Here is a 26,175-nt window from a genome sequence, read left to right as displayed (position 1 = left end):
AGAAGGAGGAAGGGGGAGACGCACCCAGCGGCTGGGATACACGGGGGAAAGAGAAGGAGGAGAGGAGCGGGCGCCCACACGCATGCACACACCCATACCCCCACACCCAGAGGTGGGGAGCAAGGACACGCACACCCCCACACCCAGAGGTGGGGAGCAAGGACACCCACACCCAGAGGTGGGGAGCAAGGACACCCCCACACACCCCCACACCCACACCCAGAGGCGGGGAGCAAGGAGATGCACACACCCACACCCAGAGGTGGGGAGCAAGGACACCCCCACACCCACACCCAGAGGCGGGGAGCAAGGACACCCCCACACCCAGAGGTGGGGAGCAAGGACACCCACACACCCACAAACCCACACCCAGAGGCGGGGAGCAAGGACACGCACACACCCACACCCAGAGGCGGGGAGCAAGGACACGCACACACCCACACCCAGAGGCGGGGAGCAAGGACATGCACAGACCCACACCCAGAGGCGGGGAGCAAGGACATGCACACCCACCCACACTCAGAGGCGGGGAGCAAGGATACGCACACACCCACACCCAGAGGCGGGGAGCAAGGACACCCCCACACCCACACCCAGAGGCGGGGAGCAAGGACACCCCCACACACCCACACCCCCACACCCAGAGGCAGGGAGCAAGGACACCAACACACCCCCACATCCCCACACCCAGAGGCGGGGAGCAAGGACACGCACACACCCACACACCCACACCCAGAGGCGGGAAGCAAGGACACCCACACACCCACACCCAGAGGCGGGGAGCAAGGACACGCACACACCCATATGCAGAGGCGGGGAGCAAGGACACGCACACACTCACACCCAGAGGCGGGGAGCAAGGACACGCGCACACCAACACACCCACACCCAGAGGCAGGGAGCAAGGACACCCACACACACTTCTCGAGGCACGCAGCTGCACCCAGAGTCAGGCACCCCACGCCCAGTGCCTGAGACAAAGAGTGACAGAGCGGGGCACGGACACGGCGTGAGATGGGCTGAGATGCACACGGGAGAAAGAGGGGCCGAGAGGAGACAGGCCCCCGCCCACACTGACTGACAGCGGGACGCACACACACACACACAGACCGAAAGACACAGACACACTGAGACTGTGACAGACACGCCTCAGGGACTGGCAGCCACCCGCCGAAAGAGGCTGATACACACACCTGGCGCCTGAGCGAGTCACACACACACACGGCGATCTCGCACACAGAGTGATTACACACACAGACACACACACGGCGATCTCGCACACAGAGTGATTACACACACAGACACACACACGGCGATCTCGCACACAGAGTGATTACACACACAGACACACACACACGGCGATCTCGCACACAGAGTGATTACACACACAGACACACACACGGCGATCTCGCACACAGAGACAGGGCGATCACACACACGGCAATCACAGGGTGATCGCTCGCTTTCTCTCTCTCTCTCTCTCTCTCTCTCTCTCTCTCTCACACACACACACACACACACACACACACACACACACCGTGATCGTACACACCCCTCCAGTGACAGGGAGGACGCCAGGCTCCGCTGCGCGCGGAATCTGAGCTCAGCAGCAGCAAACCCGCCCTGGGTCTGGTCCTTTTCTCTCTCTCTCTTTTCATCTGGTCAAACGGCACCTACCCAAGCCCTGAAAAAATGCCTGCCCGTGAAGCTAGGAGAGGGCGCCGGGTCTGTAAATAAGAAGTGAGTACTGGCACAATGGCGTGTGTTTCTAGATCAAAGTCTGTCTGAATGCTGCATGCTCCCTCGCTTTCCCAATGCCTCCTCGCAGGAGGCACCCAGGGCTGCTCAGTCCCTCTCTTCGCCCCTTTCCTTCCTGCGCCTCCTCCCGGATTTTGCAGGCTCGGTTAAACACCCGCCTGCCTTTTGTTTCTAACACTTCTCCTTTATCTAAGGTGGGTGTAGCTCCCCCTGTTCGGGAGGGTCAGGCTGGGCTCCGGGCTCCCACCCGGACCTTATCTCCAGCCAAACCCCGCTGTGCAAGGATGCCTTTTGCAAGGGCTTTAAACCTAGCGCATCTTTGCGAGCTGGCTGCTGGGGAGAGGAGTGAAGGATAGGGGCCAGGGCCCGTTCTGGCTGGAGCGTCCACGTTTTGCCCCTCTCGGGAGTGTGAAAATGTCCTTGTCGACTGCATTATCCCGTCTCCTGGCAAAGTGGATGGGTATCAGCAGGGGGCTGGGAAAGTTGATGGGAGGGATGCAGAGCATCCCTGGGTGGATCAGTTTAGGGCGCCTCGCAGCCATCCTGTTCTCCTTTGTTAGCTGCATTCAGCGGGCTTCAGGAGTGCAGCAGGAGAACTGGGGGGCAGGCCTGCCCTTTTTCATGGTGCTAGGATGCGTGTGTGTCTGTCTGGAAGTGTTGAAGCTAGGCAGAAAGAGGAGCAGTTTCCTAGTCTACAGCAGGAGGCTTGGTGTAGCCTGAGGTGCCCCCAGTTTTGGCTTTGGACAGAGGGTCGTGATAATATAGTAGGAAAAATTCCGACTGGCAAGGGGAGCTCTGACTGAAAGGAACATGTGATGGCGCTCTTCCCCCCCCCCCCATCACAAATCATGTCAAACCCAGGAGAGAGCACAGCTTGAAGGAGCAGTTATTAAATCAGGTGTCCTTTCCAAACTTAGCCACACACATCGATTTTTGTACAGGGGCATATCAATAGGATCATACAGTATTCCATGCCCACTACACTTGAAGGGTATTTGCATTCTGGTCTGGTGCTCCCAATTAGCTAGAACCAGATTCTAGTTTTCTAGTAGCTGAACAGTAACTATATCACAGCTGTGCCCCAAGTCACGAGCAGAGCTTTTTCATTTGGGCCTGCCTGTTCATCCTCTAACCCTGTCCCCCTCCCCCTCAGGGTTCAGGTCCACTGTATTAATTTCCTAGGTCTGCCTTTCTTCTGACCTGTATTGCACGATTCTTTTAGAATGTGAGTTCCTGTAACCCTGTAGGTTAACCTCCAGCGGGTGCTCAAGAGAAGATCCTATCCATGTGGAAAATGACACTCCCTCCCTCCTCTGGGGCATGCCCAGCTTCCAGAGACCTGGGAGAGAGACTTTTGAATCTACATTTAGAAGTAGGCTTTCCCCACAACAGCTGAAAGTGGTGTTGCAGCCATTCAAAATATATTAATCATTTTAAATATAGTATTGTTGTTGCAGTCTTCCCTCAGGAGACCTTTAAGTGTACTTGATGTGGATTATTCTTATCTAATTACTAGTGTAGTTAGGTGTAATCACTTAAGTTATGGGTCTACTTGATAACACACTCAGGTGATCATTACTGTCCCAGTGGGTTTCTTGTAGCAGTAAACAATCAAATATCCTATAATAAGATGATTGACTTTTCCAGTAGGCATGCACATGTGTTTTTGGTATTTTCTAAAAGGGTATAGTCAACACTTTCAAACTGTTAGGATTAATAATGGATAATTTTTATAGTTACCTGTGTGGGGGGAATTTGGAAGTGAACTGCAAATATTCTAATGAGTGTCTGAATGCAGAGTTGAGGGTATGTAAGACTTAAGGAAAGAGTCCTGTTTTCCCGATAGTTTTTTAATGCTGAACTAAAATGTAGTCTGAGAAGCATATTAGCAATGCCTAAGATTATTCAAGATGTGAGGACGCTCTACTGAAAAACACCTTTTTATACTGATTCAAAGGAACACAAGAAAATAGGGAAAATACTGCATGTTAGAACTACACTTGCAGAGTATTTCTAGATATATATATATTAAACAATGCAAGTGTGTGTATGCATGTGTGTACATATAAATAGTATATTATTAGTCCTAGCAGTTGCTGAAACCAGTAATTCTATAGTAATATAACATGGTGTACAAGTGAAATGCATTTATAACATAGCTATCTATGAACTCTATTTTGAATTAATAGGATCTCTGTAACCTTCTGGCAAGAAGGGTGTACAGCTACATACACCTTTGTCCAATGCTGTCAACATTAACATTCTTTTTCTGTTCTATTAGTGGCGGCACCTGACTTGCTGGATCCCAAATCTGCTACTCAGAACTCCAAACCACGACTATCATTTTCTACAAAACCCACAGTGCTCTCGTCACGGGAGGAATGTGATTCGGCTATTAATGTTATGAAATGGAAGACGGTCTCAACAATTTTTCTGGTGGTTGTTGTATATTTAATAATTGGAGCTACTGTCTTCAAAGCCCTGGAGCAGCCACATGAAACTTCCCAAAGAGCCACCATTGTGATTCAGAAGCAGACGTTTGTATCTGAGCATTCCTGTGTGAATGCATCGGAGCTCGATGAACTAATTCAGGTAATTCATGCAAAAAAGTAACTTGTTCCTATGAATTCTTCTACAGCAATGGTTCTGTAATAAATGGGACACTGCTGTATCAGCATGTGAGCTACAAATGTAGCAAGAAGTCTAACTTGAGAGAAAGGTTGGCAATAGCATTTTCAAATGAGGCTTCAGCTGAAAAGTCATTGCTAATTTTTTTATGTTCAGTGTGCATTATAGACAACTTTTAAATTGAATGCGCCTGTGCTAATTAAATGACTATTCATTAGCAATATGTATAATTTAATAGTTCACAAAGGAATGGGTGTATTGATTGAGCCTTACTTGCTTTGTCAATATTGGGAAAGCAGAGCATGGCCAACCATTACCTTAAGAAAGTTCAGATTTATCATTACTTTAGCAAACAATTCTCTCTTTTAGCTGTACATTTCTTTCCACAGTTTTTTGTTTTAAATACAGCAAAATAATATTAGCTAGCTATTTCCATTACAAATCTTGATTTTTTTATTTTTTTCCAACATTGAAAGGCTAAATCCTCAGTTGGTATAAATCAGTTTCACTCTGTTGAAGTCAGCTTATACCACTTGATGATCTGGCTCATCATAGTCTCTGATGTTTCAAATGGCACTGTGAACTCAGGGGTTGTATCTTATAACTGGAGAATTGCAAATTTAGTACTTATATTTAAGAAAGGAAAAAAGTGATCTGGGAAAGTACGGATCCATTAGTTTGGCCTCAGTTGTATGCAAGGTCTTAGAACAAATTTAGAAAGTAGTTAAAGACATAGAAGTAAAAAAGGCAATTGGGATAAAATCCAACATGTTTTTACAAAAAGTAGATCACTGAGAAGATAACTGATTTATTAGACAAAGGAAATGCATTAGATGTAATCTACCTGGATTTCAGTAAGGCTTTTGATACAGTTCCACAGGAGAAATTATTAGTTAAATTGGAGAAGATAGGGATTAATACAAGAATCGAAAGGTAGGTAGGGAACCGGGTAAAAGGTAGATTAAAACTGGTCATACTGAAAGGTGAACTGTCAGGCTGGAGGAGGTTGCTAGTTGAGTTCCTCAGGAATCATTCTTGGAACCAATTTTGTTTAACATTTTCGTTAATGACCTTGGCACAAAAAGTGGGAATGAGCTAGTAAAATTTGTGGATGACACAAAATTGGGATGTATTGCCAATACAGAGAGGATTGCAATGTCATACAAGAAAATTTGGATGACTTTTAAAATTAGTGTAATAGAAATGGGATGAAATTTAATAGTACAAAGTGCAAGGTCATGCATTTAGGGACTAAAGCTAGAATTTTTGTTATAAGCTGGGGACTGTATCAGTTGGAAGCAACAGAAGAGGAGAAAAACAGGGATGACTATGTGCTGTCAATATGATGCAGCTGTAAAAAAGGCTAATGCAATTCTAGGCTGCATCAGAAGAGGTATTTCCAGTAGAGTTAGGGAAGTGTTAGTACTGTTTTACAAGGCACTGATGAGACCACATCTGGAATACTGTGTGCAGTTCTGGTCTCCCATGTTTAAGAAAGATGAAATCAAACTGGAACAGGTGCAGAGAAGAGTTACTAGGATGACCAGAAGCCTGGAGAAGCTACCTTACAAGAAGAGACTTGAGGAACTTGGCTTGTGTAACCTAACCAAATGAAGGCCGAGGGGAGATCCGATTGCTCTCTATAAATAAATCAGAGGGATAAACACCAGGGAGGGAGAGCAGTTATTTAAGTTAAGGGCAATATTGGCACAAGAACAAATGAGTATAAACTGACCATCAATAAGTTTAGGCTTGAAATTAGATGAAGGTGTCTAACCATCAAAGTAGAGCCCTGCCATGAGACTGGGATTCCATAGGACTCGCTGCCGTCCTAAAATGGCAGGTAAAATGCAGGTAAAGTGTTTTGTTATGGGTGGGATTGGGTGGGCAAAAAAATCAGACTATGGTATTTTGTGGGAAAACATTAAATCTCTCATCAGTTGGTCATAAATAGAATTTCAGCAGTGCAAAGCAAGTTTTTCTTTTATTTAAATAAAGGTTTTAAGTGAGAGATTGAAAGAGATTAATGTCTATTATGTCAGGAGTTAAAGTGTTTTTTTACATGGTTAAAGCAAGATTTGTTTTATTCTTTTAGTGGTAAAAATTGTGTCTGAATTCCATTTATATATATATATATTAACCAACTGAGGTGAGGTGGGTTTTTTTGGTACCATGGGGGAATCTGTCTCTGTTGTGGGATTTGCAGATGGGAGTGGGATAAATATATAAGAAACAATACAGGAGCAGGTGGGATTAGATATTTCAGGGCACGATGGGAGCGAGATTAAAAAAATAGTCCCATATAGGGCTTTACATCAGATGAGTGAAGTTTTGGAACATCTTTCCAACGGGAGTAGTGGGGGACAAAAACCCTAATTTGTTTCAAGACTGAGCTTGATAAATTCATGAAGGGGATGGTATGATGCAAATTGCCTACAATGGCATGTGGCCCATCTGCAACTGCTATTAGCAAATATCTCCAGCAGCACTAGATGGGGAGGGCTATGAGTTACTAGAGACTATTCTTTCTCAGGTGTCTAGCTGGTAGATCTTGCTCACATGCTCAGGGCCTAACTGATCACCATATTTGGGCTTGGAAAGGAATTTTTCCCTGGATGAGATTGGCAGAGACCCTGGTTTTTTTTTTTTTTTTTTTTTTTTTGCCTTCCTCTGCAGCATGGGGCCTGGTTCATCTGCTGGTTCAAACTAGAATAAATGGTGAATTCTCTGTAACATGAAGTTTTTAAATCATGATTTAAAGACTTCAGTAACTCAGCCAAAGGTTATGGGTTTATTAGAGGAGTGGGTGGGTGAGATTTTGTGGCCTGTGATGTACTGAAGGTCAGACTAGATGATCATGATGGTCCCTTTTGGCTTTAAAGTCTCCAGACACTTGATATACTGCAAATTTTTAAGGCAGAGGTCTGATTTACCAAAGTTGTTTTTCGAGTATGTTACTTTTTAAGTTAAATTGGTAAAACATGGAAAATTTTTATAGTTTGGGAATTTTATTTTTTAGTCAAGTTGGGTTCCAAAAATGGTAGCCTTTTAAAGTTATTGAAACTATTCCTTTCTCCCTGCACCCTACAATGCTTTTTTACTTTAGAGCAAGTTCTTGTTGTGAAGTGTCATGGTGCTGAATTGTCACTCATAGCTAGAGATAGTCCTTCCTGAGGTATGTTTGGCCTAAAAGCTGTGGGAAGATAATGCTATGCATCTTGTTAGGGTAAATGGAAGACTTTGTACCCCACTGTTGTCAACCTGGTACCTTTGAACAGATACTAAATTACTGAAGAAAATAGCCTGGCTTTTCAGAGTATGTCTAATTCTTAATACAATTTTTATATAGCATTTCTTCAGTTCTGATTACTCTATGTGAATACAAAAATAATGAGTGTGATGAAGAAAAAGTAGGCACATCAGTGTGAATGATACTTTAGAAATCCTCAAAGGATATCTGTCTGAAAATAATGCATACTACAGTATTAAGTAACTGTAATGGTTAGTTGTATGTGAAGAAAATTACAGAACATACAAATTACAATATTCTCTTTAGTTTTTACCTTTACTTCAAACTATAGTGAAACACTAAACTTTTGATTTTGAATTTAGTGCTCTAGATATTCACTCTGATTTGTCACTAGCCAGAGCTCGGACAGCTTATGATGCAAGGGTCTTCCTATTCAGATGAGTTCTGACCTGCATAATTTGGTCATCCTAGTTCTGGGACAGTCTTGAGCATCAGAAGTTTCTAACTGGGGTCAATCCTACTAAATTATGAAGTGGTTTGGTGATATGAATATACCAGGAGGATTAGATTGAGAGCACAAATTCAGCCTAGAAAGGATTTGAATTTGTGTTTACCCAGACAAAATTCACTAGCCTATTAGTGTCCATCTAGTTTCTCTTTTGCCTAATAAAAGCTTCTCTTTGCCATGTGTCAAGGTTCCTTCCCCACTCTGAACTCTAGGGTACAGATGTTGGGACCTGCATGAAAGACCCCCTAAGCTTATGCTTACCAGCTTAGGTTAAAAACTTCCACAAGGTACAAACTTTGCCTTGTCCTTGAACCCTATGCTGCCACCACCAAGCATGTTAAACAAAGAACAAGGAAAGAGCCCACTTGGAGACGCCTTCCCCAAAAAATATCCCCCCAAGCCCTACACCCCCTTTCCTAGGGGAGGCTTGATAAAAATCCTCACCAATTTGCATAGGTGAACACAGACCGAAACCCTTGGATCTTAAGAGCAATGAAAAAGCAATCAGGATCTTAAAAGAAGAATTTTAATTAAAGAAAAAGTAAAAGAATCACCTCTATAAAAACAGGATGGTAAATACCTTACGGGGTAGTCAGATTCAAAACATAGAGAATCCCTCTAGGCAAAACCTTAAGTTATAAAAAGACACAAAACCAGGAATATACATTCCATTCAGCACAGCTTATTTACCAGCCATTTAAACAAAAGGAAATCTAACCCATTTCTAGTTAGATTACTTACTAACAAGTTCTAATACTACATTCCTGTTCTGTTCCCGGCAAAAGCATCACAAAGACAGACCCTTTGTCCCCACCCCCCAGCTTTGAAAGTAACTTGTCCCCTCATTGGTCATTTTGGTCAGGTGCCAGCGAGGTTATCTCAGCTTCTTAACCCTTTACAGGTGAAAGGGTTTTGCCTCTGGCCAGGAGGGATTTTATAGTTCTGTATACAGAAAGGTGGTTACTCTTCCCTTTATATTGATGACAGCTTGTTATAATACAATATAATGCACTCAGGTCACAGTATCAGAAAATATCCAAAATACCCCACAGCAGTTCTTTTGTGGTAACAAGACTGTGTATTAATGCCAACTATTCAGCACCCACAGTTTCCTTGGCTGGCTTGAATTCCTGGATGACTGTCTTTTTACAGTTTCATGAGAGGGTATGGATCACTCCAGGGTCCTGAGTGTGAATGTATTCCACTTTTCTATATGCTTTGATATGAAGCATGAGAAAATGGACAGATGTTATTCAGTTTAGGATATATAAAAGGCTAATGAAATGGGACACTCTCACCTTTTTGGTAAAACAGCTGCCTCAGAACAATGAACTGGCTTTTGCTAACAAATGTTAGGAGTGGGAGGGAGGGTCAGCCTAGTCCAGTGGTATCACTCCTGCTTTGGCAGAGATATGGATTTAATCATAGAATCATAGACTTTAAGGTTAGAAGGGACCATTATGATCATCTAGTCTGATCTTCTGCACAACGCAGGCCACGGAATCTCACCCACCAGCTCCTGTAACAAACCCCTAACATAAGTCATGTTAACTCAAATCATGGTTTAAAGACTTCAAGGTGCAGACAATTCTCCAGCAAGTGAACCATGCCCCACGCTGCAGAGGAAGGCAAAAAATCCCCAGGGCCTCTGCCAATCTGCCCTGGAAGAAAATTCCTTCCCAACCCCAAATATGGCAATGAACTAAACCCTGAGCATGTGGCAAGACTCACCAGCCAGACACCCAGGAAAGAATTCTCTGTAGTAACTCAGATCCCGCCCTATCTAACGTCCCATCACAGGCCATTGAGCATATCTACCTCTAGTAGTCAAAGATCAATTAATTGCCATCAATTAATTTTTCCATCTCTAACTTCCATGATCCAGTGCTGCAAACCATCTTCAGTGGAAACCATGCCAGTTGTCTGCTCTGTATCCTGTAATATAAACCTGCCTGAGATGAAGTACAGGAATGTGTGACCCTCAGTGCTGAATCAAGATGCATAACGATTTTTGAGTTATTGCCTAAGTCCAGAAGGCATAAAACATTCACAACTATAGGCACTATGGCTCTGTAGTCAGTGGGGTTAGGGTTCAAACACTGGATGCCAACTTTCAGTGCCATTTTAGGCCAGTCTAACGTAAATCAATATTACAGGCAATATCGCCTGGTTCACCATATATTGTGCATGGCAACAATCAAGTTGGCAGTGTACAGCAGCACATGATGGGATGTATGCCTTTTAGAGGGGGAGCTTGCTATTATACTTTATACTACCTTTTAGTGGTCCCTATAGGAAGAGGCACAAAAAAACCAGACAGCAGTTCATTTTTTAGATTAAACCTAGGGTTTCAAAGTTTCAGTTGAGAGGGTCTTTAAAAGGGACTCAGCTATTATCAGGAGAGAAAAAGATGGGTTTGCTGAAGTCAGGATGGAGAGCTCTAGGGATGCAAGATCTGCCTTGCTTATGTTTTGTTCATTTTTTAAAAAACTTGTTTAGAGTTTGCAGACTACTAAACTGCATGAAGGGAATGTGGCCAGAGACTTCGCTGCTGTGTCGTTTTTTGGCTGAACAAAAGTTATGTAAATAACCTGAGAGGTGTTTTTGTTGTTGTTGTTATTGATCAGTCTGAGCATCTTGCATTGTGTGGTAGGGCCAACTTAACAAAGAATTGTCATACAACAGAATAAAAGTGTTCTCTTGCAACTGGTATACAATAAAAGTGTTCTCTAGAAACTGGTATACAAAGAACTACAGGAATCAGCGATAGAAAAAATCTATTTAGATCTAGTGTAGGATTGTTCCCTATAGTATACCTGCTGCTGAAAATTTGAAAATGTTTGAGGCAGTTTGCAATCTCAGATGCACAGAGTACATTGCAAAGTACCTGGTAGAATCCCCTCCTGTACTTGTGCACACATGCTCAGTAACAGAGTTTTGAAGACATTCGACAATACACATCTCTAATGATTCAGCCTATTTTTGGTCAATCCTCAGGTGAAATTATAGTATCATTATATATATACACACACACTTTTTTGTGGTTGCTTTCGTTAATATGTTGAGTTCTTGCTCCACACAGACAATAAATGCAAGTGCAGAAAGTCTATCTGTGGGGAAAGGTGAGTCTGACTGAATTGTGTAGTCAACAACTTTCTAACATTGTTAGTATTCTTATTTTATATCCAGTATTTTATACCATATAGAATATATACCTCACAGAATATAAAAATGAGAATGTTCAACACACTTGTCTATTGGGGAAAAATGGATTGGCTTCCCAGCCCATAGGTTGCTTCCTTACTCAAGAGTTATTCCTAATAGAGAATGAAGTCAGCACTGCAATGTATTCTGGGATGCCTGAGTAGAGTGAGAACTTGGCAATAAGAGCTCTACTTTGTCATCTCCTGCCAAAGAGAAAATTGATTAGAGAAATGAGGAGAACTTTTTATTTAAATGCTACCCAATTAAGTGAAGCTCAGCTTCTAAGGTAGGCCCTTATAAAATAAAACCCAACAAAATCTGTTCATATTCAACGGAAAAGTAATATAACACATAAGCATTAAAATGTTGTAAATAAAAGAAATGTCATCCCTTGGTTAAAATACCTTAGACTGGTGCGTCCCAACGAGTGGGGTGGATTGCCCAGGGCTGACTGCTGGGTTGCTTCATAGCAGTGAGGAACAATCAATCTGTATGAATGCTTGGAGCCAGTTAGAGTGAAAAAAGATATTTTGCTCATTCCTTCTTCCCTTTGCATTCTGTCATCTCCTCTACCTCCTTATGTCTGAACAGAGCACAGTGTTAATGTGCCTATTGGAGCCTGCACAGACTGAAATAATATTGCAGAGAAGTGTGAACTGCTCCAGTAATCTCAGTATGTTAACGCTGAAACCTATAGATTACACTTTAACTAAATGTACCTTAAGACTTAAAACTAAAGATGTCAGTAATGTTAATGACTATATTTCATGGCTGATTCTTTTAGCAGACACATCCTACAAATGTGCTTATCCCACATCACAAACTGGTGGGGAATGTAATATCAAAATAAACAACACGGGGTCAAAGGCACTGAGTGTAGTATTCATTTTCTTATTTAATTCAGGAAAAACCTACTTTTTAAAATGTAAATGAAGATGCCACAGAGTCTTGTCTGCTGCACCAAAGTGCCCCTGTAGTGAAGGACTCTGCCACAGAATTTTAAATCCAGCTTGCTCCAAAGTATGCAGGCTCTTCCTGAAAACTGAGTTCCTACAAAATATGAGTTCAGGTTTTTAGAAATATTTTGTGAATCACCTGGGTGTATCTAACCTGAGTGACTATGACCCCATTCCCACAAGGTGATCTGTATGGTGTTTCCCATGAGATCCACCTCCACAGATTAGCTTGCAAGGCTAGGGTCCCTATAATCATATTTCCATAACCTATGTCTGTTTTCACCCTAACCTGGTGTTGGTTAAAAACTCCCTTGTCTGTGCATTCACCATTTAGACTGTGAACTCTTTTAGGTAGGAATTTGTCTTCTCTTTGTTTTCTGAGAAAAGCCTCGTATGTTTGTGGGTGTTATAAAAATAACTGGAGCTGCATTCCTTGTGCCTTAACTTTCATCACCAGAATGCCAGGATAACTCCTTGCTATGTGATTAATTTCCTCTTTAAAAATATTTGACACTTTAAACACTTATTTTAGCTGTTTTTACTCTTTTTTGTAACTAGATGTAACTAGAATATATTTTTCGTTACACTGCACCTCTCCTTTAATTGACTTTCTGTTCCATGCATAAAGTGTTTCACATCTTGTCTCTTAGTCCCAGGAAACCAATGCTGTTGCATTTTCTGAAGGGTGTTCTTTAATTTTTGCCAGTAGGCTCCTTCAAATGCAACCTGTCAGATTCAGTAGAAAACTATTATGCAGTTAAAATGATTAAGTAGGATTTCTTGTTTCTCTTCCAGGTATTAAAAAGCTTAAAACGCTTCTTGCTGTGTCATTTCCAGAGCTATCATGATATGTCCCTGACTGAGACACAGGGTTTGTGTAGGTCCTGAAATATACTTTGTAAATCTGAGATTTATAAGCTTGATTTATTAAAATTAGATCAATTTACTTTAACCACAAAATTAAGGGCATCATTTCTGTGGATATTCTATTTTGCACAGCTACCATGCAGGCAGTTTTCTTTTTCCAGGGAATTTAAGGTGGGTGGTTGTTAACATTCATAGCCCCACACCACACAAAACAACACACCATGCTCTGGCTTGCAAGCAGCAGGTGTTAGGCTTGAAAACCTTGAAAGACCTTGTCTATAAAAAACTGATGCTGCAGGATATTCTTTTGGCAATTCAAACTGCAATTGCATCAGTTTTTTTATATACAAGGCCATTCTGGAGCACTTGAGAACTGAAGATCATAAGGAAGTGCAAATATCAAGGGTATTATACCTTCTTTATTGAGTGTTGGGAACAATTTAAGGTGTCTCATTTAAGGCAGTTTACACATGGAAGCCCAGGTAATGGACTTTGTGCCTCCACCTCCATGCATGCTCCTGCCAGTCAAAGCACTTCAGCTCATTCTTAACTGTAACCATATGAGTTGTCCCACCCTTTTGAATTGTGGCCTATTTCTATTTTTCTCCTCTTGTTTCCCCACCTTCTCGTGTTCCCTAATTTCCATGCAGGTGCCTCTCCCTTTCCTAGATCCTGTCTACTCCATTCTTGCTAAAAATAAATTTCCGGACACTATTATCTGCTTCATTCCATAGTCAAACATGCCATCTCTGCCTGTATCCCTGATGTACAACACCATAGTGTAGAGGAATCTGCATTATAGGCAGGGCTTGGACTTGATCTGCTGTAAAAGATTCCTCTCAACAGTCTGTTCCAGTTCCTATTTCTGAACGGACCACCAGTCTATTCTGAGGGGATCCATCTGCTGAATCCAATATGCTGCTAAACTCCCCGTGTCTAGATAGTGCCTCATGACTATTCCTAGCATTGCATCCCTTGTTTATGTACTGCCAGGAAACACAAGCTACTTTTGATTGCTGAGAAATCAGTGGGAACAAAACAGTATGTTTTCTCTATTTAATCAGAAAGATATTTTAAGATGGTTTCACTTTTATCTGTGGATAGATAGTCAAGGATTTAACTACTCAGCTGGACTAGTGCAGTGCTAGAATAGACCTGTATTGTTTATAGTTGAAACAATACCAGTTTGTTTCTGATGAGTACTCATGATTATATATTACACTGTTTCATAAAAGCATAGTAGCTAAAGTAGACAAATGCAAATATTCACTGCTTGCATTCAATACTACTTACTCCATTTTTGGCTTACTGAAGACACTGCTTAGTTGGAACTCTGGAACCAGGACAGTTGTCTTTTTTTTGTACAGGGGGAACTTGCTGCTTTAGAAGGCTGAAACTTTGTCTCTAGTTTTAGCTGTCAGTTCACACAGTTGTGTATGGTAGCCTATCAGGCAAACCTGAGACAGCCTCTAGATACAGATTCCTATATGATCCCAATGTGTTGCAGTACAAAAAGGACAAATTAATGACTGTGCAATGTATTAGCAAGAAAAAAGTTTCTAAAATTACTGTATAAAGGGAATCCATAGGAACCTATTCCCTATCACCCATGTCTGTATAGAAGATGGGGTGAAACCCATGGTGCTGCTGCCTTACATGACCTGGGGCAACCTTAAACTGATCCTGCGCCAGTGCAAGTTAGTAGAGGCCAACACTCCTCAGGTAATTTCCCAGCAGGATCTTGTTCATATGGCTATTCATATTGCCCATGGAATGAACTATTTAGCCAGAAGGACTAAAAGACCTGGCTACTAGAAACTGGATCATTGATGATTCATTTCAGGTTAAGATTACTTACAATGCGCTATCCCGAGACCTGTTTCCCATGGATTATCATTGTCTGGGAGATAATGAAAACAGGCCAGTGTGGTGGATGGCTCCTCAAAGCTTTGTTAACAATGAATTTTCCAGTGCTAGTGACGTGTGGGCATTTGGAGTAACACTGTGGGAGCGGATGACTTTGGGAAACACTCTGTATGTGGATATTGACCCTTTTGAGATGGCTGCATAGCTAAAGGATGGATACAGAGTGGATACTGAGTTTAAAAGAGTATTCAAAGTTGACAGTGTTTTGTTTTTGGCACTGATCTTATTTCAAATAGAAAAACTACAGACTGAGTTTTCAGGCAAAAATTTGAAAAGTTCCTCAGTGACTTAGGAGCCTAAGTCTCAATTTCAAAAGTTATATCAGCACTTAGGAGCTTGGCAACTCACATAGGCTGCTAAGGTGGTTATATTGCTTTTGAAAATGGGCGTTAGGGTCCCAAGTCACTTAGACACTTTGGAAAATTTTACCTCAATTCTCTTTACTGCCAAGAAATAGAACACAATGTAACCATGAAAAAAAGAATTAAAGAACAGTAAGTTGTGAACAATCTATTCTGAATACTATTAATGTATTTATTAATTATTAATATTTTATTATTTTATATTATGGTAGCACATAGAAGCCTTCAACCAGTCTCATTGTGCTAGGCACTGCACATAGACATAATAAACAGAGTTCATTGAGTTTATTCAATGGCTCAATGAGTTTACAGTCTAGCGGCACCATATGATGAGACAATAACAGGTGGATGAACAAATAAATTGAGGGAGGATAAGGTAACCAGAGAAACAATCCTAACTAGCTCAATAAGTAGAAGTGTCAGCACACCAATTGCCTAGCTACTGTTGAGTGGTTTATAGGCAGTGCAGCAGAGGTGAATTTTAAGTCAAAATTTGAATGATGGTAACACAGAAAAAATAATTTAGTCTACTAATCTGGTCACATTTTACAATTTATTTTACAGTAGTAAAGTTAAGTCCAGGAACCTTCCTGTTAAAATCTTGTAAACCATCTCAAGAGGCTGAATGGAATAAATTGGGTCAGTGATGATAAAAGTACAGATTATACAGAATTTCCATGATTCTAACTTTTTCAGGCTAAAGGAAAGTGATACAGTACCGCTAGAGATATACAGACTTAATTACACCACGGGATAAGTAGGGCTGTGCCAATGAAGGACAAAGTTGACAGGGGAAAAAAATTGTAAATAAAGATGACAGTGTCATGCCAAACTTGTGACAAATGAAATTACTATGCTTTCACTGTTATTACAGCAAGGCAGCAGTCAAGGGGAAAGGCGGAAGACTGACAAAATAACATGGAAAACAGAATCAAAGATAAATAGGCATTGGCAATAAATATCTTGCTATTTGTACATTAAGGGTGAAATTCTGGCCCCAGTGAAATCAATGGAAGATTTATACTATTATTTTAGGTCAGTGATTCCCATATTGTCAGCCATTGCTCCCTGGGGGAGCCACAAATGGTTCATGGGGGAGCCTCTGTTGTTTGGGAATAAAAAAAGTCCTGTCTAAAGAAACAATTGCTCCTCACAAAGCCATAGGAACATCTTATATTGTAGCCATGCAAAGTGCAAAATGCAAACAGGCACATACCATAGCAAGACCCTTCTATAGTAGATGTATAGAATTATGATTAGCAAGCACACAGCCATGAAAACCATTCCTATGTCACATAATGCCATCTGTTGATGCACTGATGGATGACCTTGCAGAAAATGTCCAGGATTGACCAAGCTGATAGACCAAGAAAAGAGGAGTCAATATTTTGCACTGCATCTTGATGAATCCACACACATAGCCAATATGGCTACGCTTCTATGTTATGAGAGATTTGTCACAGCTGGTCCAATAGTTGAAGAACTTCTATTTTGCAAAGAAATCCCAACTCAAACAACCACTGAGCAAATATTCAAGATCCAATTCATAGCAGAGGAAAGTCTCAACTGGGCTATATAAGTGGGGTTTTGCACTGATGAGGCAGCAGCTATGACCAGAAAGACCAGTGGAGGTTCAGCACAAATAAAGTGGCATCAGCAGCAGTCTGGATACACAGCATAATTCAATGCCAAGCTTTGACATCAAAAAAGTTGCAACCTGGAGTACATGAGGCCCTTAAGATTGTTATTAAAATGGTTAATTTTGTACAATCCCAGGCAGTGTACACACATTGTTTTACTATGCAGTGTGACTAGATGAGCTCTGAGTCCACTCACAGCGAGGTCTGGTGGTGGGGATGTGGGAAAGTGTTACAACCCTCTTTGAATTGCATGATGAATTGAGGATTTCCCCCTTGGGAAAACAGTCCTTCCAGATTACACATGTAAATGTGGACTTCTTGACTTACCTAATGGACGTATTTGGTGAATTGAATGCACTGAACCTAACACTTCAAGGTAGAAGTACAAATATACCAGATTTAAAAGAGAAGATCAAGGGATTCATGAAGAAATGTTGTCTTTGGTGATATCACATTGAAAAGGGAATTACTGAGACGTTTCCAGTGTTATCAGACTTTTTAAAAGAACAAAGTGAAAATAATCAAAATGTCATTAAAAACCAAAGATTAGCTAATTTTTCTGTCTTGTATTCCCATTTTGATTAATATTTTCTTGGCGTTGAACACTAATCTCCGGATACTGACTGGATTCTAAACCCATTCTTGGTAATTGTTGACTCCATTCCAACATTAAGTATTCTGGCATAGGAAAGTCTCTTAGAATTATCAAGTAATCATACACTGAAGATCAAGTTTTCAAATCTAGCAAACCAGGAATTCTGGATTTTTGTTAAAATAGAATACAAAGAACTCAGTGATGAAGCTATGAAAATGCTGCTTCTGTGAGTCTGGATTTTCAGCAATGATTTCTGTGAAAGTTAAACAGAGATATAGTTTAAACTTGGAAACTGATTATGTCTGGTGCTATCAGAGATTCAACCAATCATGGTGCAACTATGAAGTTTGAACCAGGCCCATCCTTGTTGGTAAAATCTTAGGCTGTGTCCAAACATGCCACAAATCCATATTTTCAAACTGTAGTTTGAAAAAACCTGGATTAGACTGGCTTTTATAATTAAGCATACATCATATAGTTGAAAAAAGTCACAAAACTGTCTAAACTTTAGTGTGCTTCTTGACTCTAGTCTCTTGAACTATTGAATCTGGTGTCCTGAGTCAGTAAAAATATTGTATTTTGTTCTGAGGAGCCAAAATATCTCTAAGTACTAGAAGGTTTGGGAACCATGGTTCTAGGTAACTTTGTGGTCAGTAGGGCAGATGCATTAAAAGAGAGATGTCGAAGACTATATTGGATGCTTTGAACCATATCCCCAGTTCTGAAATGTAGGGAACTATGTGGATTTATATCACCTGGAGATATTATTATTTATTATTTATATTACTGTAGCACCGAGGAGCCTTAGTCATGGACCAGGCTAGACTGTGTACAAACACAGAACACAAAATGATGACGCCTGACCCAAAGAGCTAACAATCTATGTATGACAGCTGGAGGCAGACAGACAGATGTGGAAGGACAAAGAAACAAGGAAACAATACTGGTCTGCATCACAGGCAGTGGTTTTTGCACACCGACAGCCTAAAACGGTCAGGTTTTTTGTAGGCATCACAGAAAAGGAGAGTTCTGAGGAGGGATTTGAAGATGGATAATCACGGGGGTTTACGGAGAGGTCCTTCCAAGCATGAAGGGCAGCATCGGAGAAAGAACAAGGTGTTTGTTTTAAAATTTAATAAGTGCATAATGGAGACTGGCATCTCTTGTCCCTTTGTGACTAAAAACATCCTCAAATTGTACCCTTTTGACCAAGGGAGAGATCTCTTGATGTGGTGATCAATTGCAGTGTACCATAGGTATGACATTGATAGTGTTAATGTATCCTCATATTTTACAGATGAGCAGATTTTATATATAAGAGAGAATGATGTACTGTAGCCTGAAAAGTTTCAGTGACAATAAAAAGTGCAGAAAACATTTTGCCTCTATCACATTAGAAAGGTCAGTCTTGGTAAAACTGCTTAAAAACATGTGCATTGCTCTGTATAGTGTTACTGCAATACAAAAGAACCACAACACAACATGAATACTCCCATAAAAGTGTACTGATCTCCTGCTTTACCACATCACATACACACTAGGGAGTATGTTCCCATTTCCAGATGCAGGGATTTATGATCAAAACCCTTTCACATTGAAGTGAAACCGTGCTACACCCCTAAGTATGGTCTGAGACTTACTGAATGTAGTACAGCAAAATTTCCAATAGCAAAAGGACTATTTTGTATAGTACTATTATTGTATAACTAAATTAGTATAACAGTTCTTTTTGAAATGTTGCTTAAAACAGTTTGTCTTTCCAAACTAACATTTAAACAGTGATCAATACCAGGTTCACTCATTACTGTTAACTGATGTAGAATGTGCTAATGTGTACAAGGCTGTGTTGTCCAGATCCAGTCCAACAGTGAATTCTGAATTTTGTTTACTCGATATATTTACAATCTGAACTATAGCTATTTTAAAAAGGACAAAAAAGGTGGACCTGGGGAATTATAGACCAATCCGCCTAACTTTGCTACCTAGAGAGAGACTGGAACAAATTGCTAAACAGTCAGTTTGTAAGTCTCTAGAGGATAATAAGGTGATAAGTAATAGTCAACATGGATTTGTTCAGAACAAATTATTCCAAACCAATCTAATTTCCTTGTTTGACAGGGTAACTGGCTTAGTGGACAGGGGGAAGCAGTAGACATGATATAGCTTGACTTTAATAAGGTTTGACACAGTTGCACATATGTAGTATAGTTGTACCCGTGTCAATCCCAGGATATTAGAGAGACAAGGTGGGTGAGGTAATGTCTGTTATTGGACCAAGTTCTGTTGATGAGATTCCCACATGACATTCTCAAAAGCAAACTAAGGAAATATGGTCTAGATGAAATTACTATAAGGTGGGTGCACAACTGGTTGAAAAACTCTACTCAAAGAGTAGTTATCAATGGTTCACTGTTAGACTTGGAGGACACATCAAGTGAGGTCCCACAGTTATTTTCATTAATGACTTGGATGTTGGAGTAGAGAGTATGCTTATAAAATTTGTGAATGACACCAAGTTGGGAGGGGTTGCAAGTACTTTGGAGGACAGGATTAAAATTCAAAATGATCTTGATAAATTGGAGAATTGGTATGAGATCAATAAGTTGAAATTCAATAAAGACAAGTGCAAAGTACTTCACTGAGGAAGGAAAAATCAAATGCACAACTTCAAAATGGGAAATAACTGGCTAGGTAGTAGTACTACAGAAAAGAATCTGGGGGTTATGGTGGACCACAAATTGAATGTGAATCGATAGCATGATGTTGCAAAAAAGGCAAATGTCATTCTGGAATGTATTCATAGGAGTGTGGTATGTAAGATATGGGAGGTAATTGTTCTGCTCTACTTAGCACTGGTGAGGCCTCAGCAGGAGCACTGCGTCCAGTTTTGGGCACCACAGTGTAAAAAAGATATGGACAAATTCGAGAGACATTCCAGAGGAGAGCAACAAAACGATAAAAGGTTTAGAAAATATGACCTATGAGGATAGGTTGAAAGAACTGGGCATGTTTAGTCTGAAGAAGAGAAGGCTGAGGGGAGACTTAATAACAGTCTTCAAATATGTAAAGATGTCTGCGAAAATTGCTTACCATGTCTTCCAACGGTGGGGCAAGATGATTAGTTTGCAGCAACGGAGATTTAGGTTAGATATTAGAAAAACTTTCTAACTGTAAGGGTAGTTAAGCTCTTGAGTAGGCTTCCAAGGGAGCTTGTGGAATCCCCGTAATTGGTGGTTTTTAATAATAGGTTAGACAAACACCTGTCAGGGACGGTCTAGGTATACTCAGCGCAAGGGGCTGGGTTAGGTGACCTTTTGAGGTCCCTTCCAGCCCTACATTTCTGTGATTCTATATGTATGCCCTAACCTCATAAATATAATATTAAGTCACAGTAGTTTATATGTCTTCTGAGCACTGTCCGTAAGCATATATACAATTTACAGATACTGGACCTGATTCTACTCTCTCACCAATTTTTACACTAGTGTAACTCTGATTTACACCAGTATTAGGCAAGAAGACAGTCTTGCCCCTTATCTTCATTTAAGGGCCTTCCATTTCTTATTTTAAAAATGTGATGATTGGGGTTAATAATTAAGCACTGTGTAAGACTTAGACATTATTATTTCTATGTGTTACTATTTAATAATAATAGTATGCCACGTCTTTTAAAATATGCTAGTCTTTTTGGGGGATGGGAGGTGAGGGAAGAGGAGGTTAAGGTTTTCTGGGAGTCCCTGTTCCTATACTGGGGTTAAACCACTTCTCTCTGATATAGAGGTGGGGAGAGCTGTGGCCTTGCAATCCACTGGAGTTCTGATCTCAGCTCCAACCCAGAGCAGTAGCCACAATCACCCTGACTTCTCAGTGCAGCGCTGTGAGAGGAGAGGAGAGCTGTACCTGTACACAACCTGTCTTTCAGTAGCATGGGGGAAGAGATCCTTTGCCTTGAGGCTGGGCACAGAAAGCCTGCAGCTCTGCTTTCAACCCCGGTGCTCCATATTACAAACACCTAGTCTTGTTGTCTGAGCAGTCAGTATGCAGTTGCTCACAGGAGCGGGTGCTTGTGAAATGAAAAACCATGATGGGGAAAGCAGACTAGAGTTAAGTTATGAATAGGCATCCAAACTTTTGGATACACATCTGAACTTTCAGACCTTTGAGATCTGCCATGGCTATTTTTAAAGCAAATCAAAATTAAAACCTTTAAAGACATATAGTTGCAGTCCTGGGCTTCCTAACAGCTACTACTTAAGCAACTGACCTTTGAAAGTAGAAAATTGAACATGCTGGCTCTAAGGACTTGTCTATATGGAGAGAAATTGACTGGCATAGCTATTCTAGAATAGTTCTAATTTTATTAATTTTCTATTCCAGAATAATTCCCCAGTGTGTGTTGGAATAAAAGTGATTTTATTCTGGAATAATTACTTAACTTTGTATTATTCTGGAATAAAGTCACTGGAAGAATGTCCACATGGAGAGCTATTCCAGAATAAGTATATGGAATAGCTAAATTCACAATATCTGTGCTTAGGCCTTGGGTAATTAAAACATTCACTTCAATATTGTACTCCTCTTTGCTGGTTTTTGAAACATAACGATCACTTGTAAAATTTGTTCTGGTTTAAGTGAATGTTATAGAATACACCCTTAATTTATATTTCATAAAACAGTTTAATAAGTGTTAAAATAGCATAATTTCTTGGTGCTTAAAAATAAAATAAATACTGGTATGGGTCTGCACTCGAAACTGCTACACAGGGACTTTTTTGTGATAAGATAAATCTCAGTGAGATGACACTGCAGGATCTGGGAATTTTTTGTGAAAATGTAAATTTCACAAAAATTGTGCTCATTCATTTCCATTGACAGAACTGATGTGTTCAAGAAATACATTTTCAGTAATTACCTGTATTACATATATAATAGTATAAATCTAGAGGTCAATTTATATGGATAATTATTGTATAATATTTAATTCTGAATTTGTGGTTATCATATTGAAGATTTAATAACCTTATCATACAATTAAAGATATTTAATTATTACATTTTCTATCCTCTATGAATGTTTTTAATTAACTGGAATTTATTTGACATAAAATTACTTGGGGCCGTATTTTACCAGTATTTTAAAACAGACTTCTCCACTGATATAAGTGGGAATCTCTCCTTAACAACTGATGGGATAATGTGGCTCTGTTTTTTAAAACTATCGACCAAATCTTGCTTTCCTTACTCGCAGATAGTTCCATGGAGTCCATGTGAACAGTAGTTGGGAAACTAAATGTAAAGTATTCATGTAATATGTGTTTTTCTGCATGCAGAGAAAGGGTTACATTTTTAATTCTAATTGTTTTATCTAGTTAGGGTGATCCAAAACTCATTGAAGTCAATAAGGGCCTTATTATTGACTTCAGTGGGCTTTGGATCAAGCGCTCGACGCCTTCAGTCCAACTGTGGAGTCCTGACACAATAAAATTCCAGTAGACATCAAGGACTGCAGAAATTGGTCCTTAATGTTTGAGATTTACTCTAAGGATTAAATCCTGGCCTCGTTAAAGTCAACGGCAAAACTCCAACTGACCAAAGTGAGCCTTTCTCTTTTTCATTGTTTACATCTAATAAGTGGCTTTATCTTTGTGAATCTACTGCATAATGTATGTTAACATCATTGTTTATGTTTCATGAATATTGACAAGTGTCTTTTTTAAACTTGCAGCACGTAGTGTCAGCAATAAATGCAGGAATCATACCTTTAAGAAACACATCTCAAATCAGTCACTGGGACTTGGGAAGTTCCTTCTTCTTTGCTGGCACTGTTATTACCACCATAGGTAGGACACAACTTATTATATTTTTACAGTACATGAGCTGTAATTTAATTTTAAATGTGTGTGCATGGGTGGCAGTGGGGATTAATAGTAACTATGGCAAATCTTCTAATTTATAATAGAGTTACTATGTAGCCTTAGGGATAGAAATACGAGATTTCCTTCAGGGATGCAGACTAAGTGACCCATTAATGAGAAGTAGATTTCTGTGATATGTCTTTAATAGAATGTGAAAAAGTTTTGTGAGGAGAAAGTATATTTGAATTTAGTAGCTGTGTTATCAAAATAGCTCAATATTAGACATTTTAAATCAAATATGTGCATTAAGCCATTTAGATATGCAGAGCTGCAAATCTCTACAATCAAGCATTTTTATTGTTGTCCTTTATAAATTCCAAGCGAGATGAAAAACCTCTAGGGATTCAATTTAACCTTACTAAGGACTGGTCTTCAGTACGGGGAGATTGACACTGCTGCAATTGATGTAGCAGGGATCAATTTAGTGGGTCTAGTGAAGAACCGCTAAATCAACAGCAGAGTGCTCTCTGGTTGACCCTGGTACTCCAGCTCTCCAAGAATAGTAAGGGAAGTACACCGGAGAGCATCTCCCATCAATGCAGCGCAGTGAAGACACCGGGGTAAGTCGACCTAAGCTACGTCAACTGCAGCTATGTTATTCACATAGCTGGAGTAGCGTAATTTAGGTCGACTTACCCCTGTAGTGAAGACAAGCCCTAAGTCCATTATAAAAATGGTTTTGATAGTCAGACTAGCATGCAACAGCTTGGTTTGCTTTTCAGTAAGTTCCTGTTGGGGTCAGTGAATCTCAGAGCTTCCAGATGATTTGTCTGTGGTCACATGCTTAATCAGCAGTTGGCATCCTAGACTCTTTCAAACTCTTAAGAGCCATTGCTCTGCTGTGCAGGTGTAAATAAAAACAATATTTGACTTTTTAAGTCCTTTGTTCTGACCTCAAGACAATGCAGCTTCCTTATAGCCTAGTTATTGATTTATGTATGGGCAGTCTTTTTTGTTCTCCTGTTTATTTTAAATTATGGGATAAGTCCGTAGGGGATAGAATTGGCACCCATAAAAACTTTACAAAAAGAAAAGGAGTACTTGTGGCACCTTGGAGACTAACAAATTTATTAGCGCATAAGCTTTCGTGAGCTACAGCTCACTTCATCGAAAGCTTATGCTCTAATAAATTTGTTAGTCTCTAAGGTGCCAAAAGTACTCCTTTTCTTTTTGCGAATACAGAATAACACGGCTGCTACTCTGAAACCTATAAAAACTTTATTAATTTAAAGAAAAAATAAAATTATAAATGTAGTATGTAGGCAATTATGTAGATCATTTTTGCACTGTTAACATTTTTATTGTAATGTAATCTTTACATACATTTCTTCCAGGAAAAGGATTCTCTCTTCAATTGTGTTTAATATGGTGACTTTTTTATATAGGTGCATTTTATACTCTATTTATTATCTGTAAGTTTATATCTGTGCATATACATGAGTGTGCGTATGTGCATATATATAATAATGTGTGTGTATGTATGTAATATTTTAGCAAGTCATAAACAACCAAAACAATCAGCATATAGGATGAAATCCTGGCCCCATTGAAGCCAATGGCAAAATTCATATTTTCTTCAGAGTTCAGGATTTCACCTATAGTGAAACATAAAATAAATGATCAAAATATAAATATCAGTCTAATACATGCCAACAAAATCAAGGGAATTCAGAAGCAAGGCTATGACGTGGGCCTTGAGTCATCCTTCTTTATCTAATATCAATAGGCTTTTTTGCCTCAAATTAATCTCACTTTAATTGTGTAATATGTATTAGAACTGGTCAAGAACTTATTCTAGGTCATTATGGTTTTGTTTCTAAATTCCTCATTTCTTCCTATTATTTTGAATATTTTAAACAATAGGAAGAAATAAGGCAGTTAGTTCCAAATAAACCAGCATGCACAGTCCTGAGTAGAACTGAGTGAAATCGTAATATCCTACCTGCAGGACATTCTGATATTTCAGCTGTTTGTTTGTGACCCAAATCTGGACAAAGAATTGAAATACCAAAAACTTCTGTGGAATGACACATTTAAAAAAAAAGATTTGGAAACGGTGAAATATTTCATTTTGGCATTTTCTATCAAAACAAAATATTTTGTTTTTTCTGAAACTAAATGTGTTTTGTTTCAGTTTGTGAACTGTCCCAAAATGTTTCATCTAGAGTCAATTCAATAATAAACTGCATTCCTCTATGGTGGCACATAGAAGTTGTAATTCAGGTTTGATGCCCCAATTCTTTCCTAGGGCGATACTCTCAGGCCTGGTGACCTTTCAAGCAGCCACATGACTTCCTTGATGTACCATCCTGCTTAGGCACAGAGGAGAAGTACTCTGAACAGCAAGCATGGTCCATAGAAAAGAATGGGGGTATTAGGCCTCAGAATTACATCTCCCATGAGGCAATGTGCTACAACAGGAAAATGCAGTTTAATGATGAACTAACTTCCAATGCAACATTTTGGATCAGTTCGGTAAGCCAAAATAATTAGATTTGGGTTGAAATGACCCCAAATTAAACATTTTGTATCACTTTTCCTAACAGAAAATCAAAATATTTTGGCAA

The 26,175-nt window shown here is 40.1% G+C and overlaps 1 protein-coding gene across 3 annotated transcripts in view; it reads left to right on the top strand.

Annotated features, from left to right (window-relative positions):
• Window positions 1-26,175, top strand: part of KCNK2 (potassium two pore domain channel subfamily K member 2) — a 223,551-nt gene that overhangs the window by 79,897 nt on the left and 117,479 nt on the right. For 2 of the 3 annotated variants that reach the window (XM_043511755.1, XM_038395910.2), the window contains 2 exons: window positions 4,040-4,350; window positions 23,419-23,533. In XM_043511755.1, the coding sequence (XP_043367690.1) occupies window positions 4,040-4,350; window positions 23,419-23,533 (426 nt within the window). Of the gene's footprint in view, window positions 1-874; window positions 1,741-4,039; window positions 4,351-23,418; window positions 23,534-26,175 lie in introns of those variants that run through there. The other variant, XM_038395911.2, reaches the window with a different exon arrangement.

Source organism: Dermochelys coriacea, chromosome 3 (assembly GCF_009764565.3).
Source record: "Dermochelys coriacea isolate rDerCor1 chromosome 3, rDerCor1.pri.v4, whole genome shotgun sequence".
Lineage (NCBI taxonomy): Eukaryota > Metazoa > Chordata > Testudines > Dermochelyidae > Dermochelys > Dermochelys coriacea.
Note: the sequence above shows the minus strand (reverse complement) of the source record. Positions and strands in the feature narration are given on the sequence as shown.